This window comes from Bombus pyrosoma, linkage group LG12 (assembly GCF_014825855.1).
Source record: "Bombus pyrosoma isolate SC7728 linkage group LG12, ASM1482585v1, whole genome shotgun sequence".
NCBI classification, from domain to species: domain Eukaryota; kingdom Metazoa; phylum Arthropoda; class Insecta; order Hymenoptera; family Apidae; genus Bombus; species Bombus pyrosoma.
In genome coordinates, this window is record NC_057781.1 from 9,148,949 (window position 1) to 9,165,478 (window position 16,530).

At 38.0% G+C, this 16,530-nt stretch overlaps 4 protein-coding genes across 8 annotated transcripts in view; 2 read left to right on the forward strand and 2 right to left on the reverse strand.

Moving 5' to 3' along the window:
* The window catches only part of LOC122573336 (mitogen-activated protein kinase-binding protein 1), an 81,485-nt gene extending 77,335 nt beyond the window's left edge, over window positions 1-4,150 (forward strand). For 3 of the 4 annotated variants that reach the window (XM_043739529.1, XM_043739534.1, XM_043739530.1), the window contains one exon: window positions 1,033-4,150. In XM_043739529.1, coding sequence (XP_043595464.1) covers window positions 1,033-1,415 — 383 coding nt within the window. In that variant the 3' untranslated portion in view covers window positions 1,416-4,150. Of the gene's footprint in view, window positions 1-99; window positions 974-1,032 lie in introns of those variants that run through there. The other variant, XM_043739531.1, reaches the window with a different exon arrangement.
* Window positions 4,151-4,187: 37 nt separating this feature from the next.
* LOC122573341 (glycogen [starch] synthase) lies at window positions 4,188-8,807 on the reverse strand. Its single transcript, XM_043739551.1, has 12 exons — window positions 8,585-8,807; window positions 7,772-7,953; window positions 7,513-7,697; window positions 6,972-7,168; window positions 6,704-6,896; window positions 6,362-6,624; window positions 6,072-6,282; window positions 5,862-5,998; window positions 5,647-5,779; window positions 5,164-5,550; window positions 4,869-5,069; window positions 4,188-4,786 (listed from the first exon to the last, which is right to left on the reverse strand). Exons 2-12 carry the CDS (start codon window positions 7,908-7,910, stop codon window positions 4,754-4,756), a joined length of 2,079 nt encoding a protein of 692 aa, XP_043595486.1. The 5' UTR covers window positions 7,911-7,953; window positions 8,585-8,807; the 3' UTR covers window positions 4,188-4,753.
* A 786-nt stretch (window positions 8,808-9,593) lies between these two features.
* LOC122573343 (ruvB-like 2) lies at window positions 9,594-12,628 on the forward strand. The gene is made up of 8 exons (XM_043739553.1): window positions 9,594-9,682; window positions 10,005-10,180; window positions 10,786-10,899; window positions 10,973-11,407; window positions 11,487-11,919; window positions 11,984-12,252; window positions 12,337-12,442; window positions 12,534-12,628. Exons 2-8 carry the CDS (start codon window positions 10,175-10,177, stop codon window positions 12,557-12,559), a joined length of 1,389 nt encoding a protein of 462 aa, XP_043595488.1. The 5' UTR covers window positions 9,594-9,682; window positions 10,005-10,174; the 3' UTR covers window positions 12,560-12,628.
* On the reverse strand, window positions 12,591-16,390 carry LOC122573350. 2 transcript variants are annotated; one of them, XR_006318716.1, is made up of 4 exons: window positions 16,144-16,390; window positions 13,241-13,372; window positions 13,026-13,156; window positions 12,591-12,981 (listed from the first exon to the last, which is right to left on the reverse strand). XR_006318716.1 is itself a non-coding variant. In XM_043739577.1 (3 exons), the coding sequence occupies exons 1-3, from the start codon at window positions 16,250-16,252 to the stop codon at window positions 13,128-13,130; spliced, it is 270 nt and encodes an 89-aa protein (XP_043595512.1). In that variant the 5' UTR covers window positions 16,253-16,390; the 3' UTR covers window positions 12,591-13,127. The 2 variants fall into 2 exon arrangements, 1 of the variants encoding a protein (XP_043595512.1); XM_043739577.1 differs by having other exon boundaries at window positions 12,591-13,156.
* Window positions 16,391-16,530: the final 140 nt, after the last annotated feature.

The following is a 16,530-nucleotide window of genomic DNA, read 5'->3' on the forward strand; positions in this document are numbered from 1 at the left end:
ATAAACGTACTCGAACGTTCTATCGATTGGGATATTAAGTTTTTATTATTTAATTTTCGTCTGAGAAAATATAATCTAACAAGGATTTTACTATTGCAGTAGGCACGGATAAAACATTAGGTAAACTAAAGACACCTATTGAGAATGCTGTCCTGTGAAAATAATAAATCTTTCAGTCTGTTAAAAATTTGTAAGTGATCATGCTATGACAAGGCAAAAACCATTCAAACAGAATCGTTTCACGCGAATTTTAGTACAGACTAGGATATAATAGTCTGTAGGTCGCTGTATATAATATATGTGCTGTACATGTGACGTTCAGAATTTTCTGAGAGAACGCGTAGCATCGTTTTCCTCGTGAAACGAAAATAATGCAGCTTTTAGTTGAGACTATAAAACGCGTCAAACTGTCATTGCATCTTCGAGTCCGAGATATCGCATTATTTTCCACGTTCCTTCTGCTTTGTATGTGTTTAATTGATCGTGGAGAAAATTCCCTTCGCCTTCGGAGATTCGATCGCTTTTCCAGTTTAACTCTTCTATAAGTATGTAAATACCGCACATAAATGTTGTACATAAAATGCTCACGGAAGAAGTTTGGGACGTTTCGCGTCATGTCAATCATAAGAAAATCACTCGAGGGCCAGCCACGAAGATATTGTTACTTAGCTCATTGCATAGACCTGGAAAATTTAGCTCTCATCGTTAGAATATTACCCAAGTCTCTAGGTCTCGATCACAATAGCATGGTCTCATTACGGATTTTAGAACTGATGTAACCTGCACGCTGCACGATTTCATTCGACCTTTTTTCATGTTGCGAAGCGGGTACTACATGCTGTACATTGAGAATATAAATCATGTAACATCCGCTTGTGTCTGACGTGCATCGTTAAAAGTGTAAATGTTCGGTCGAATCGAACATCTTATCTTTTTCTTATCGCGTGCCGGAACGTTTGCATTTTTAAGCACGTGTTCTTAACGGTAAACCTTTGGCGAGCAGCGTATTAAAGAAACTGTCGCTTTTTGCAGTGTCGACGCAACTGTGCAATACAATCGCAGACGAATTAACACGAACAGCAGACAATGTCGTGCAACTGTACAAACGTTTAACGATAGATAACGAGGATGATCCGTCTCGAGCTAGCATTGACAGGGACACGATGTTGCGCGGCCTCGAGTCGTCCGTAAACGAGACGATGCGCACATTGCGACTGGTGGTCTCAGGCGGCGAAGGCCACGAAGGCTCCGCCAATCCCGAGAACGTTACAATGAACGAAGCCACCGCCAAGTTTCAAGAACTGCTTGCTGGCCAAGACCAAGGAAAAGTGGTTAACATGATGCAGCAATACTCCGAGTTGCTACTGAACATGATGCAACAGAGAATGGGAGGGACGCAGTCAAGCCATACGTAAAATCCGTCCATTCGCTAGTTCTCTAAGAAGAAAACGAACGATCAGGACATCAGCTACACTACACGGTCCTCAGGTACCGTATACGCGAGCACATAAAGCTCCACACCTCTCAATCTCTGTAAACTCTTCCTAAAAGCGTATCGAGACACGGTAGATAGTATTTAAGATCCTGGCTCTGAATTCTTATCTTCGATCTCTCGTTGTTTCCGAGAGTGGTTTTACGAGTGCGCAGGATCAAACGTTTAAGCGTGAACAGTTTTTTTTTTTTTAAATACGCGGAACGGTTGTTTCATTGTAAACGTTGCTGTCAGAAGGTTGGCGATTCAACGAAAAGAATTGTTCGTTTGAAGGTCAATATCAGTTTCTGTTTCTTTTTCTCTTCTTTTTTTTTTTCGAAAGCAACGGATCTTTGTGTTTTCGATTGAACGAGTTTGAATGAATTTTGTCCTTGATCGAGGAGCCGCGTATCGCGTAAGTCGTGTCGTGCACTGAATGGTGTTTCTAGCCAAAGTTAATAGAATATTTATCAGCGATTTCGTGCGACCAAATATACAAGATTCGCGAAAGTTTGAACGGGCTAATTTAGAAACAACTAGAAATGTGACGCGGCAATTTTCAAGTTTCTAGAAATGTTGCGTTTGGAGATCTTTCCTGTCCAATTTGGAAGGAAAAGCGGGAAATGGAATAATTACTCGTATCTTGAGGCCATACGCCGATAAATGCCAATTAACTAAAGACTCTTAGATTAGTTTTCAAACAAATATATATATATATATATATAAATATATATATTTATCGATCATTGCGCGATATATTATAATATTAGTCCTCTTGTTATGTAACCAAAGGTTGTTTGTACCTATGGTCTAAAAAGCAGTCTCCCTTCCTTCCCCCGATATTTGCAAAAGCTTCGAAAAACTGTAATGAACGTATGCAGTGAGCAATGTAAACTTGCCAGTTCGAGTAAAAGAAAAAAAAAAGAGTAACTAGTTTCTAATTAACGCATTTAGATGAAAGATGAATGTGTATCGGCTTTGTAGACTTAACCGTGTGTCTGTCAGGGATAGGAGACGGATATGTGATTTTATATCTTTAAAACGAATATAATCGCCGAATAGGACGGGAGTGTGTCGCCTACTAATTTTACTTAGCAAAGAAGAGATAAACAAGTAATTGTCGAACAATGGATCGCGAGTCGAGATAAGCAAAAACAGTAACAGCGAGAAGTTTCATTTTTCTTCGACGAATTGATTTGAACCGAGCCTACACGATGGATACACGGAAACTGTGCTACGTTAGTAACTGCATATTTTGTCATAGAAATTATAAATATTTTTACACGCGAATAACGTCGAGAGACAAACAAAGCAAAAGTTCCACAAAGTACCGTAAACTTTCGTTGAAAGGTTATACTGGAATTCGAGGGCAGAAAACGGGCTTTACAAGTTTCAAAGGAAGGAATTGCATCGAGGAATCAAAGTATTACGAACACGTATTATTAACGATTTTAACGTTTATTACAAAATACGCGCGATTCGTTTCTCCGTTTAATAAATTGTAATTACGTTTGTCCTCTGTGTAAAGTTTCCATATTGTATGTAATGTATAAAACGTGCCATTTAGGTTAACCAGTATCACTCGCTTGTACTCTATACGAGAACGTTTTATTGCTTCTTTAGGCGTGTATCATTAATCTCTTTGTTGATAAACGTGTAACATATCTTTAGTATCATTCACGGGGACATAGGCCTAAAGTTGTTTTCATTCGATTACATAATTTATTAGATACTGGATTAAGAAAGACGATTCTTACAACAAATTGCAATTCAGTATTGCTTTACTTTATAATAATATCACTTCTTTTTCTTTTCATCGATGACTCGATCGGGAAAATATTATTTTTCATTGTTTAGTCGTGTAATTTTTGCTAGTGAAAGAAGCGACCTTTTTACGGTGGTGACTATTATTCTTGAATGATACGGATCAATACCTTCGCCATTCGTTGGTTCCATATTTTCCAGCGAACATGTCTCAACACGAGTAACGTCGTAATTAATAACCCGCGTATCGTTCGCGGACAGAAGTCGATTTGCTGAAAATCAAAAGTACCTTTTGTCGCTTATAGCGGTTAGAATCTGATATATCTCTACTATCGTGTATCACAACTGCCTATCGTGGTAGATCTTATCGTTTTAGAAAATCGATGTAAATCACTGATTTCGGCGGTGAAGGTGTTGATTTCGTCTAATATATCATTATGTATTATAGAAACTAGGAATATTTTATATTCAATGTCAGCATTTTTGTAATACATGAACGTTAGCGTATAAAATCATGGAAGCGGACGTGAAAGGTGGAAAATGTGTCGAATCTCGTCTTATACATCTCCTCGTATATTTACCCAGCTTTATGTGGTAATGAACCATTCCAAAATTTCACTCTCTCAGTGTAATAATCATCAAAGACATTTAAATACTTTTAATTGATCGCAAAGATGATTAACGGCTTTGTATATTGTTGTATTTGTTATATTAAGACGTATTGTTATGTAATATGTTACTACTCGTTTCTTTAATGTGTATATATTTATTTCAAAGTTTTTGCAGGAAACAAGACAGTTTGGTAACCGCGAATGCCAAATGTAATGATTTCGTCGTGAAAGAATGTAACTTTTTAGCACTTTGTTTTGTATATTATGTTGATAATTAATAATATAATAATTCTTACAAACTGAAGAAATTTTAGCAGTCTTGTCAAAAAATAGAAAACCGATTAAAATATACGTTCAAAGCTTTATTTTCAGAAAACATTGTATTAACAAGAACGAACATCACAGGATGATGAAAAATATCGCTCATCCCGGCGACTCGATGACTAAAAATGTTAAAAAACTCTTATTCTTGTTCTAATTCTCATAAAAATATATAACCGTCTCTATACAATAGGAACACACTCGCTAAATATATGGATATACGTAACATTAAATATAATTTTTAAAAGATAACAATCTCATCGATAGATCAGTGGAACATTACGTGCGAATAAGATTCGTGGAAGACTTGTTTCTGATGATTTTGCATGTCGTGCAATGTAAATACTGTTGTAATATACTGTTATGTTGTCATGATCATATTTCTTATACGGTGTGAAAGGAGTAAGAGTATATGATGAGTAACTGTAAAAGTAAAAAGTATGACGAACCGTCTTATTTAATTTAATAATTCTCTTCATGGAAGACTATATTAAACAAATTATTAGTACTACTATCGTAAAGTCTCCACGTATTCATCTAATATACACAATTATTCGCCACTAATTTTTACATATCTTTTTACCATTTATGTGCCAGTTGTTTGGCGTAATTCCTCTAGCTGCAATGAAAGATAATAGTTTCAATCGGAGGTTTTAAATTTAAAAATTCGAAGTAGGAGATTGATAGAACATTACACGAACCTCCTTCTCTTCGTCCACTTCGTCTTCTTCGTCGGATCCGTGAACCGACGCAGCAGGAGTAGTGTGTCTCGAAGAGGAAGGCGACGGTGGTTCACTAATAGGTCTGGGATAACTGAAACGTCCTACTCCGCTTTCGGCATATTCAGAGGCGAGTTCCGGATAAACGATTGTCAAAGCTTTGATTCTGGCCTGCCGGTAGTACTATTAAAAAAACAATCGTGTATTTAGTTGATTTACTTCGAAAGCTACAAACGTGAAAATAATAAATGAACATTTAAGTAATAAATACACTTACGATGCCAAGGTTTCTCCAGTCGAGTAGATCACTAAGACGTTCGGTACGATTTCTTTGAATAATACGTTGTCGACGACTCAGTCGTGCAAAATCAAACATATAATGAGCAAGTTGTTGAACAGTGTTCTCCAGGCCAATAAATCGTCTGTCCACGATATAAATACCATAACTCATTGGATCAGCTATGTGTTCTTGCATGAAACATCCGAAACCAGATAGATTTGTGGTTATACTGGGGATACCCATAACCGTACATTCTGCAGGTGTGTAACCCCAAGGTTCATAATACGACGGAAAGACACCTAAGTGACATCCTCTGACAAATTCTTCGTAATCAAGCCCAAATAATGGATTCGTCGACGATAGGAATTCTGGATGGAATACTATCTACGATATGAAATTGATACCAGTTACGTATAATTATAACGGGGATAATAACGTTTTAATCACATTGCCGCATAATTACCACGCATAATCGATTACCTTCACTCGATCGTTAACTGTATTGAAAAGATTGCATCTCCTGATGGCGTTTAATACCGGATCGTTCCAGTCGTCTACGACATTGTGCGTGGTGACCGGAGGCAAACCATTTCTTTGCAGGGCATATAAACATCTGAAACGATAGAAATAATTTCAACATGTTCTTTTTTTTTTAAACTCTGATTGAACGCATTGTAATTTCAATCAAATATTACCGTTTAATTTTGATGGTATCTTCTTTCTGTAAAAGATCTTGTGTGTCAGGCATACGACCAGAAAGACACAATTCATACATTCGCTTTCCTATTTTCTGTTGTATGTCGTTAATTGTATCTCTTAAAGATTTGGTAACCTTCAACGAAAAAGCAAATTCTCATATTAATAATCGATACAGTTCTTCGTTGATTTGAGATTATTTCACTTACAGCATGACCACGCAACGACTCTACGTTAAAATTATTAGTTCGCGCTGGAAAAATAAGGAACGCCACGACGGTCATATCAGGTCTAGATGTTTTTAAGTAATGATTCAATCTAGCCAAAGCCTCGATAAATATATCGGCGCCCTTGTTTCCAAACTCGTAACGTCCAGCAATAAAAAAGTATAAGGTTTTATCCAGATCGAAATCATAATGCCTGAAATGGCGATTTAATGCAAATAGTTTATGACACAGAAAACGAATGTTACGTGAATCTGGTATTACGGTTTGCATACCCGTAAAAATGACCCCTCACAAATTCGTGTATTTTTTCCTTGCTAACAGCGTGTAAATTTTGAAATTCATGAATTGCTGCAAATTTCTTCACGTTGAGCCCGTTTGGTGTGATTATATCAGGTTTTCGTCTCAGTAAATGCTCCGCTTCGAAACCTGTTATGTCCGAAACAGTTGTGAATATGTGCGCTAAATGCGTAGCTGCACGTTCCATACAGTATCTATGATAAATTTGACGCTTTCCTGCTTCTTCGTCCACGTTGAACTACAGATGAATTAAAGAGATTAATACGTTCAAATAATATTGACAAAAGTGATTAGATTCAAATAGATAACTACGATACCTTATCTAAATTATTATAGAAATCAATCTTTCCCGCGCATAAGTATCTTCCTAGGAGAGTGGCATGAGTAGTAAAAACTGTAGCAACGTCTACGTGTCTGGTTCTTAATGCGATTATACCAACACCGGCTTGCCATTCGTGACAATGAACCACGATTCGAGGAGGAACGTCGCAATACCCTTCGGCAGCTTGTCTAAGATTTAAAAATTTATTTTTAAAGGAGTAATGAACCAGACAAAAATTGACTTTTGTGTTATGTAAAATTCACCTGAATTCAGAAATAAATTGACACACAAGATAACCAAGAATAACTGCATCATTGGCTTCTATATCCAAATGAGGAATACCAAGATTACAAGTATTCCATAATTCCTGCTTATATTCATCCAACTTCCATGCTGCGCTTCCAATATCAAGCAGAATGATCTGTGGGTTTCCATCCACTAGCCAGGTCCCTGTTATCACCTCAATAAGAACTCTTTACTTTATGGCAAAATAGATCTCATTTGCTTTCAATTTTCGTAGATTTTATTGAAAATAAGGAAAAACAGGGAGCAACTACATCATCTACTTGCAGGGGCGATTGACCTTGAATTAATTTTGGCTTTGTACCTGGACTTTAGCCAAATCGCTATTTTTAGTATATAATGAAATATTACAGTAACTGTGTCAAAACAACAAACTTTTGTCTGATTAATCTGTTCGTGCTCCATTGCATACTCTCTTCTATCACTTTATCTTTGCACAATTAAAGTTTTAATTAAATACAGTACTCAGAGCACTTTATAGAGAATGTTATTTAAACTTACTTTAAATCCTTGGTCACGCAAAGCTTGTACAGCTAAATGCAATGGATTATTATGTGGAAAATCAGCTTCCTCTACTTCAGTACGTGCTGAGGTTTCTTTGTATGGGCCAATAAGACAATATTGATCTCCCATTTCTTCTGTTGATACAAAAGCTTTGGAACGTATTACAGTGTATATACCACCAACTAAAAATGCAATAGTGAAGAGTAATCAATATAAATTAATATATTAACGTTTTGCTTTGGTATATTATGCTTACCCTTATTGGCAGCCTCCCATGCAACTTCAAAATTCCATCGATTTTCATGCTGTGCTGAATATCCACGATCCATAAATTCTAATAAGTCATTACTGCTGTCCATGCGGTAAAATCTCCTGGATACACGTTCTCTTGACATTTTGTTGGCTCTTTTGCACTCTTAAATTTGTACAAATTCAAACCTGTAATTCAGCATGATAGAATATCATCTTTAGAGGAATTAAGATGTACAAAAGTATTTGAATCATTTAATAACAATATATTAGACTTTAATAGTAAATATTTTTAATGGTCTTTTTTCACCTCTTTTTTGTGGAATTTTTTAAATGTATTTTACAATTTTTAATTTAATAGCAATTATACAAGTAATATTCTATATTTTTTTTCTCAAAAGGTATTAAAAAAAATAAGATACAAAATCGACCAAAAAGAACTAAGGATATAGCAATAAAGATAACTCGATATTAATGTAAAAAACAAATACTACATTCCATGCTTAAATCGATTGAATTACTGAAACAACTTCCCGAAGATCAAGATCAACGCGAGCAAGTGCAATTTTACGAGCGTTAAGTATTTTCCTACGTATTTAACTGGCCAAAGTTGTAGCTATATTATACTTGAAAGAAACACGTTGCCCCTTGAAAGAATCTATCGAAGGTCAATGACAGCACTAACGTAAGTATTGCCAGATTGCTACTACTGTAGGGGTTTGCCGGTTCCATTAAACCATGTGGAGTTTACTGTTCCTTAAGAATAGTAAACGAAAACAAAGTATAAAAACTAATGTTTAAATCCGAACAACTCACTTACTTCTGCTCGAAACGATGTATCACAACAGAAAGGGGAAACGATGAAGAACAAGTAGGTTGTGGACGGACGAATAGTTCCACGGTCAACCTCCCGTGAAGGTCACCACAAACTACGAAAGGTCACAGGGACTTAACGGGGCTCGAGTCAGCCCCGGTATCTCGGTCTACTTTAAACACGGCGAACCTTGCTCGATTCACTGATAACCACATTGCCTCGTGTTTCTTTCGTAACAACAGATGGCACGAGATATCTCGAAGAAACCGTCCTTGGCTTATGATCAACCTCGTCAATTTCTTTTGCCGATATATATGTACCTAAATATGCCCCATTCAAGTGCATACTCGCAAAGTGCACACTCGTATGCATACATCCCGATGCAACTGTTGATATTATATTATTTTTGGTTACAACATATACATATATACAAATTGACAAATTCTTACATTTACAAAGAAATTTATCTGGGTCACCAGACAAAATTTGTACTCTTGGATTACTCAATACTCTTAGATTACATTTATAATTCATGTTACAGATTTTTCTCTCTCTGACATTCCTTTTATATGTAAATAAAACACGTTGTGAACATACGTATAAATCAGAGAATAATTATTCACACTAGAAAGGAATCGTGACATATATTGTTCTTAATTTTTAATTATTTATCAAAGTTTTGATTTATTTTTTTCATGTCGAGAAATAGAATATATAAGACGCAATTAAAATTTCATGTACCGCGAAGATTGTATTAAATAATTAGTACGATTGGATGTTTAAAAGTAATTCTCTCAATTTCAACTAGATTTATTCGAAACGATAAAAAATAATAAATAACAGAAATTTTTCGATTTGCGTTTCTTTGCTTCGTTTGAATTAAATTTTTACCGTTTAGTTTCCATAACAACCGTCATTTTTACATCGAATCTATTAGTTCAAGATGTATTCTACCGATGGCGCTTTTAACCACTATATCCTATGTAACTACAAGTTTCCTTCCTAGTACATTTACATATTTATGAAATTATAAATAGCATTATTTTTTGGAGCCACAGTCATATAAACGGATTTGGACTGAACGATAGTATTGTTGTTATTGACGTAATATATATTCCTATGAGACATTTCCTCTTTCTATGTCCATGAGACATTTTTACACGTGAATGCGTTAACGGAACTATCCGTCTATTGAGTCGAAAAAAATCAAGATGGAAAGCAATGGAAGTTCCTGTTCCGCGCATGCGTTATACATATACGTGTATACTATGAATGTCGAGACAGAGCAGAAACATGCTATTCATCTCTGTGTGCCCCGTAGAACAAGACCTTTTTTGTTCTCCATCTTAGTTCTTTTCGACTCAAAAGACGAATTGTTACCCCTAGCGAATATTTAGACCTATTTATATAACCATTGCCGTCACAGATTGTACCAATTAACGCACTCTTTCCGGCTACGTCACTGGTGACGAATGCGCATACGCACGCTTTCGGGACTTTTGTGATAGCGTCGCTATCGGCAGTCCTCGCATGTAGAACTGTTTAAAAAGGTTCTGTTTTGTTAGTAAGGAATAAACACGTGGAAAATTTGCAGACATGGCGGTAAATATTCATTATGAATTAATATTATAATTAGCTAGTTTTTGTACTTTTTACGTTATATTCAACATATTCGTATTACCATGTCTTTGTCTTGTTTATGTCAATTAACCTATTTGGAATACATTCATTTTTCTAAACGTTTGAAAATATAAAGAACGTTTTTGTTTATCGTATTATTTCTACGATAAGATGTGTCGTATCAATTTTAAATAGTATAATGCTTTGTATTTCTATATTTCATCTTTAATGGAATTGAAGCAAAACAAGTTGACATGGCAACTGTTGTTTGATCGATATACTTTTGTAATATTTGGAGAGATAGAAAGATAGAAAGAGCGATAGAATAATAGAAAGAGAATGTTGCATAGAGACCCTTTATGTCATGATCTTATAATGCGTGCACATCGATGTAATAAATATGTAAACATAAAATTGATCAAGCGGTAGCGTCGGTGTAAATGACAGATTACATAAGGACAGAAGAGGCCTTTATACAGTATTCTGTTTCTATTCCCACTGGTGTATTATATCTCTCTATCTCTATGACAATATTGTATGTAGAGTATATTAGCACTATATTAATATAATTACTTTCTTTATTTCAGGCTGTTGCAGCTGCAAAAGTTCAAGAAGTTCGTGAAATCACAAGGATAGAGAGAATTGGTGCACATTCTCATATTAGAGGTTTAGGCTTGGATGATAGTTTAGAACCTCGCCATGTAATATATATTAGTCTTTTATGCATTGTGACTTCAATACCTACTTTCGTTAACTTCATGTATGATTATTTAGGTGTCGCAAGGCATGGTTGGTCAGCTTATGGCACGGAGAGCTGCAGGTGTTGTCCTTGAAATGATTAAGGATGGTAAAATAGCAGGTAGAGCTATATTGTTGGCAGGCCAACCTGGCACTGGAAAAACTGCCATTGCCATGGGAATGGCACAAGCTCTAGGAATGGATACTCCATTTACTTCAATGGCTGGTTCCGAAATATATTCTTTGGAAATGAGTAAAACCGAAGCTCTTACCCAAGCTATTAGAAAGTCCATCGGTGTAAGAATAAAGGAGGAAACAGAAATTATAGAAGGTGAAGTAGTCGAAATACAAGTGGATAGACCTGCTACGGGTATAGGTGCTAAAGTTGGTAAACTAACACTGAAAACAACGGAGATGGAAACAATCTACGATCTAGGAAACAAAATGATCGACAGTTTGATGAAAGAAAAAGTTAGTAAAAACAAGCAATGAACGTTTATCTTTTCGTAACATTGTTTATCGGGTTCCTTACAATTATGATTTGCTTAAGGTACAAGCTGGAGACGTGATTACAATCGACAAAGCCACAGGAAAGATAAATAGACTGGGAAGGTCATTCACTAGAGCTCGTGACTACGATGCAACTGGTTCTCAAACTCGCTTCGTGCAATGTCCCGAGGGTGAATTACAAAAACGGAAGGAGGTCGTGCACACAGTAACTTTACACGAGGTCGATGTTATTAACAGCAGAACCCACGGATTTTTGGCGCTGTTCTCTGGCGATACAGGAGAAATTAAATCAGAAGTGCGAGACCAGATAAATGCGAAAGTCGCTGAATGGCGCGAAGAGGGAAAGGCAGAGATCGTTCCAGGCGTTTTGTTCATCGACGAGGTTCACATGCTCGACATCGAATGCTTCTCGTTTCTTAATCGAGCACTCGAAAATGAAATGGCACCAGTCGTTATTATGGCTACAAATAGAGGTGCCTTATACTCGTGCGTACATGTTGTTTTAATTGATAAAAAATTAATCGTCGAATCTTACAGGTATTACTAGAATCAGAGGAACGAATTACAAAAGTCCGCATGGTATTCCAATAGATCTATTAGATCGTATGATTATCGTTCCAACGAGTCCGTATCAAGAAAAGGAATTGAAGGAAATTCTAAAGATCAGGTGCGAAGAAGAAGATTGCGAAATGGCGGATGATGCTCTAACCGTTCTTACCAGAATCGCATTAGAAACTTCATTGAGATACGCGATTCAGTTGATTACTACTGCTTCTCTCGTTAGCAGGCGAAGGAAGAGTACGGAAGTAAGTATCGTATTATATGTGCTGTTAGTCGAATACGTGCTTCTTGTACTGTTACAAGAACGTAAAGATAATATGTAAATACAGGTCAATATCGATGACGTGAAGCGTGTTTACCAGCTATTCCTCGATGAAAGTAGATCTACACAGTTTCTCAAAGAATATCAAGATGATTTTATGTTCAATGAAATGCGTAAGTAAATTCTGTAGAGAAGAAAGAAAGAAAGAACTAGTAGAATCTTTACGTTTCTCAAATTTCATTCGTGTAATTGTTTCTGTTACAGCGGAAGAACCGATGGAAATATCGTAACGATAGGTAAATAAATAAATTTAAACGCGAATGTTGTTCAATAAAAGTTTATAGTTTTCTACTTATTAATTCCTTTCAATATTTCTTAAATATCTGTCTGGAAGATATACGTAAACGTAATATATAAACATTATAATAGCAGAAACGACGTGCTATAGTTCAAATTAAATATAAAAACTTAACAAATTCTCTCTTCATACTCGCTACAGTTTGGTTTTACAGCGTTTGATTTTTCTTACGATTATTAATAAATTCATAACGACAGAGGTAATTAACTCTAACATTAATCGTCGAGGTAAATTAGTTTTTGGCGTAAACTCTCTGTTACTGCGTGAAACTCAACTTTTGAAATCTGTCGTACATTTAATGTAAATCCGAGATTTGCTTATGATCTATAACTTCGACATTATATATATATATATATATATATATATATATATTTCTGAATATATATATATATATATATAATGTATCACCGTACGATGTTAATGAATATATACCGCTTCATCGATGACAGACTACGATACGAATAAAGTCAATCTGGAACTAGTACGTATATTTTGTACCTTTATGTTTTCTTCTCCTGGCTCTTCTTAACTGTAACAAACGATATTCATTGTTCCTTTCATCGGATATACATGTATACAAATACATACATAGTTTCGCATAAATTTTGCTTACTCGTTATCAATTTTATTCCACCCTCCGGCTTCAAGGACGACTGAGCCTTCTTATCTTTCGATATAAATCCCAAACCATATTCCATTTTGTAGACGGGGAGAGGAATCACCGTGGACGAGACTGGTATCATCACTGAAACAATCGATAGCGAAATTTCGCATTAAATATCACGAGGTTCGGTTCAAGAGTTGCGCTTTAAAGCTTACGCCCCTTAAGGATACAGAAGATAAGTTCATTACGTTTCAGGATATCGCAATTTCTCTCGCATTTCGCTCTACGAATACTGGTAGGCAGAATCGTTTCTTATCAAGTAGGAAAAAGAACGTAGGTAACGTGGCGAGGCGCTAAATATTTATTCCCGGTATCCTTAACGAGGAATATTTGCTTATCGGTTTTAATCGAATATCGATTCGATAAGTAGGCGACTGTCAGTGTCGACGTCGACGTCCATTCGACGAGCTGCAGTCGAGACAGCGAGCTACTCGCGTAAATCTTTGCCATTAAGGTTGCTGTCGTCCATCGCCGCGAAATTTCGATTAAATTCTCATTGGCGAATTCGCTACTGAATTATCTCGTTATTTCTTTGGAATATTTCGTTAAGTCGAGTCAAGATACCTCGACCACGTTAACGCAAGGATGAAAGGGGAAATTTTACGGGGATCGTATTTGAAAATTAGTAGCTTTCGAGTAACGATATATTTTCGTAGCGAAAGTAAAAGAATATTCCACTTACGTAACTCGAGAGAGATTCATTGCGAAGCGATACTCGAGAAGCGTGGATTTTCGCTACGAATCACGTGAACGGTGAACGCATTGAAACGTTCGAAATCACGCGACTACACGGCCAACCTGCCTGCCATACTCGACTGCAGTTGACATTTACGCCGATTAATTATCATATTTAACATTCTCTCTGTTTCTCTCTAATAGTCTAACGAAGGTCGAGTCGTACAGGTTCTACTATCGTCTTGCGCGACACGCGTCTCCTTGCTGCACAGGGTGTAAGAACGAGCGCAATTAGGTGTGTTCGGACGACTCTTAGCAGCTGCGGCCGCAAGCTGTTCAGTTTCCTAACAGAATCTTAATTGCATATTAATCGTTGGCTCGTACCTTCCTATTAATAGCGATCGAACTCTTCGGTGTTATTAAGAAGCCGATAACTCGATAACGCTAATAATCCAATAAACTCGACGTTACTAATGAACCGATAACTCAATTTTCCTAACAGCCTAACTAATTCAATGGTATTAGCTTTTCCGCTCGCCCATTCCCGCTATAACTCTATCCGTACTTTCGATCTTCGATCAATTCCCCAGTTTCTTTGCATCATGCGTTCGCGAGCCAAAGTTCTCTTAGGCTGAAAGGGACGACGAGAAGCAGCTTCGACGTTACAAACGTTCGACGAACAGATAAAGATCGGTACGCAACTTCGCGAGCAAGAACGGGCACGCCGGCGCACCTTTCGATCGTCACGACTCTACCAACGAAAGGAAACGCGGATCAACAGCGGTGGTGCGCGTACTCGTCCAGCGAGTATCCTGCTATCCTAGAAACCAGCCGACAACACGAAACAGGAGACACAACGCTACTCTCCGCTCTAAAAGTTGCACCGGGGATACGATCTACTCGAGATCGCGGCCTCGCTATAATCGTAGCCTACGCTGAACGTGGACTGACGTCATCGGCCCGTTATTCCCACCTGTCAAACGTGGCCTCAAGGAAATTCGGGCTCGAAGAAATCGCTCTTTATTTGGCCAAGAATTGTTCGGGACACAGACGTCGGCGGATACCGACCGATCGTCGGTTTTGTCCTCGCCACGATGCACTCATTGACTGTAATTTATGCTACTCTACGGTCTTTCGCGGTTAGGCAACGAGAAGGCAGATAACGAGCAATAGCGACGGTGTAGCTGGAGTTTGATCGAGTTGTCTGAAGTTCCATCGATACCGGCTCGGTCCTATTCAGACGTCGATAAAACGCCACGCCAAATGACGATGCATTTGTCAACCTGTGGTTTGTCATCGCCGTTTACCATGTACGATCAACAAGGTAAACAAGCCTCGAGAACCGATTGTCGATCCAAAGATTTGCGCGAATTAGTCATCGTTAGTTAGATCACAGTTTATATCTGTTTGTCGAGGTTCGCGTAAGCCGCTTACACACGAAGCAGGAAACGAGACGTCACGCGACTCGATGCTTTCCAAATTGTCGGAAGAACGAAACGAAGCGAATAGAGGCGGAGGAGGCGCGACGCGAATAGAATAGAAAAGCGAAGAAAAGAAAATTCGCTCGCAAGGAGAGAGAGGTCAAGGCGCGTCTTCGTATCGATATGGCACGGGCGGCAACAATTAAGGTGAAAGCTTTTCCGCGGCCAGATGTTCCCGCGCGACCAAGACCTCGATCTCCGTCCAGATCGGAGAAAGAAGCATCGAAACTTTCGATTCTTTAAGAAGCGCCACGAACGCCTCGTTACCTCGCTCGTCTCGTGCTTCGATATTCATCCAGGCAAACGGTAAAGAAATCAGTTTCGCAAAACGAAGGAAGTCTCGTTGCGGAGTCGATCGAGGTTTCTTCGACGTGTTACGCAGCCAGCGAAGACCAGTCCGAATCGCGTAAAACTCGTTGCACGGACAAAATCTCGAACGATTTTTCGTCCCGTTTGACTGGGAGATGCGCGAGAAAGTGAAAAGAAAGCGAGTCACTTTTTCACGGCGCAGCATGGACACAGCTGAGGGAAAACGGAAGAGACACCATTCGCTTGGTCGCGCACTAACGTTACAAATTGCTCCTAATCGAACGTTAAGCGGCAACAGTAGCGCAGATATTATCGCAGATTATCGTCGCTTAGATTTCAATTTCGTGTTAATTTATTTCGTGTTAATTAATCAGAGACGCGTCTTACCTGGCTCGAACACGTTGTCATGGTTTCTTTTGTAGATGGTCGGTTTCGCGTACGTCGTCGCGATCGTCACGAGGAAACAAACGAAAAGAAAGGTCGGAAGAAACGACATGGTTCGCGGGAGGAAGGATCGCGTTTCCGGTGCGATCGTGAGCCGATCGAAGAGAACGAAGTCGCGAGGTTGCTACTCTTGGCGATGTTTGGGCCGGCACTACGCGGAGCAAAGACTAAAGAGGTGAAAACACTTGCCACGAGTGGGGAAAGCTGCGAATAAACAACAGAATTGCCACTCTCCGGCAACTCGCAGCTTCGGATTTCTAGCGCAGCCAAGTACCGCGGCACAGTCAAATTTCTTCAACCGCGAAAGCAAAGTAGATTTTCTGTTTCGAG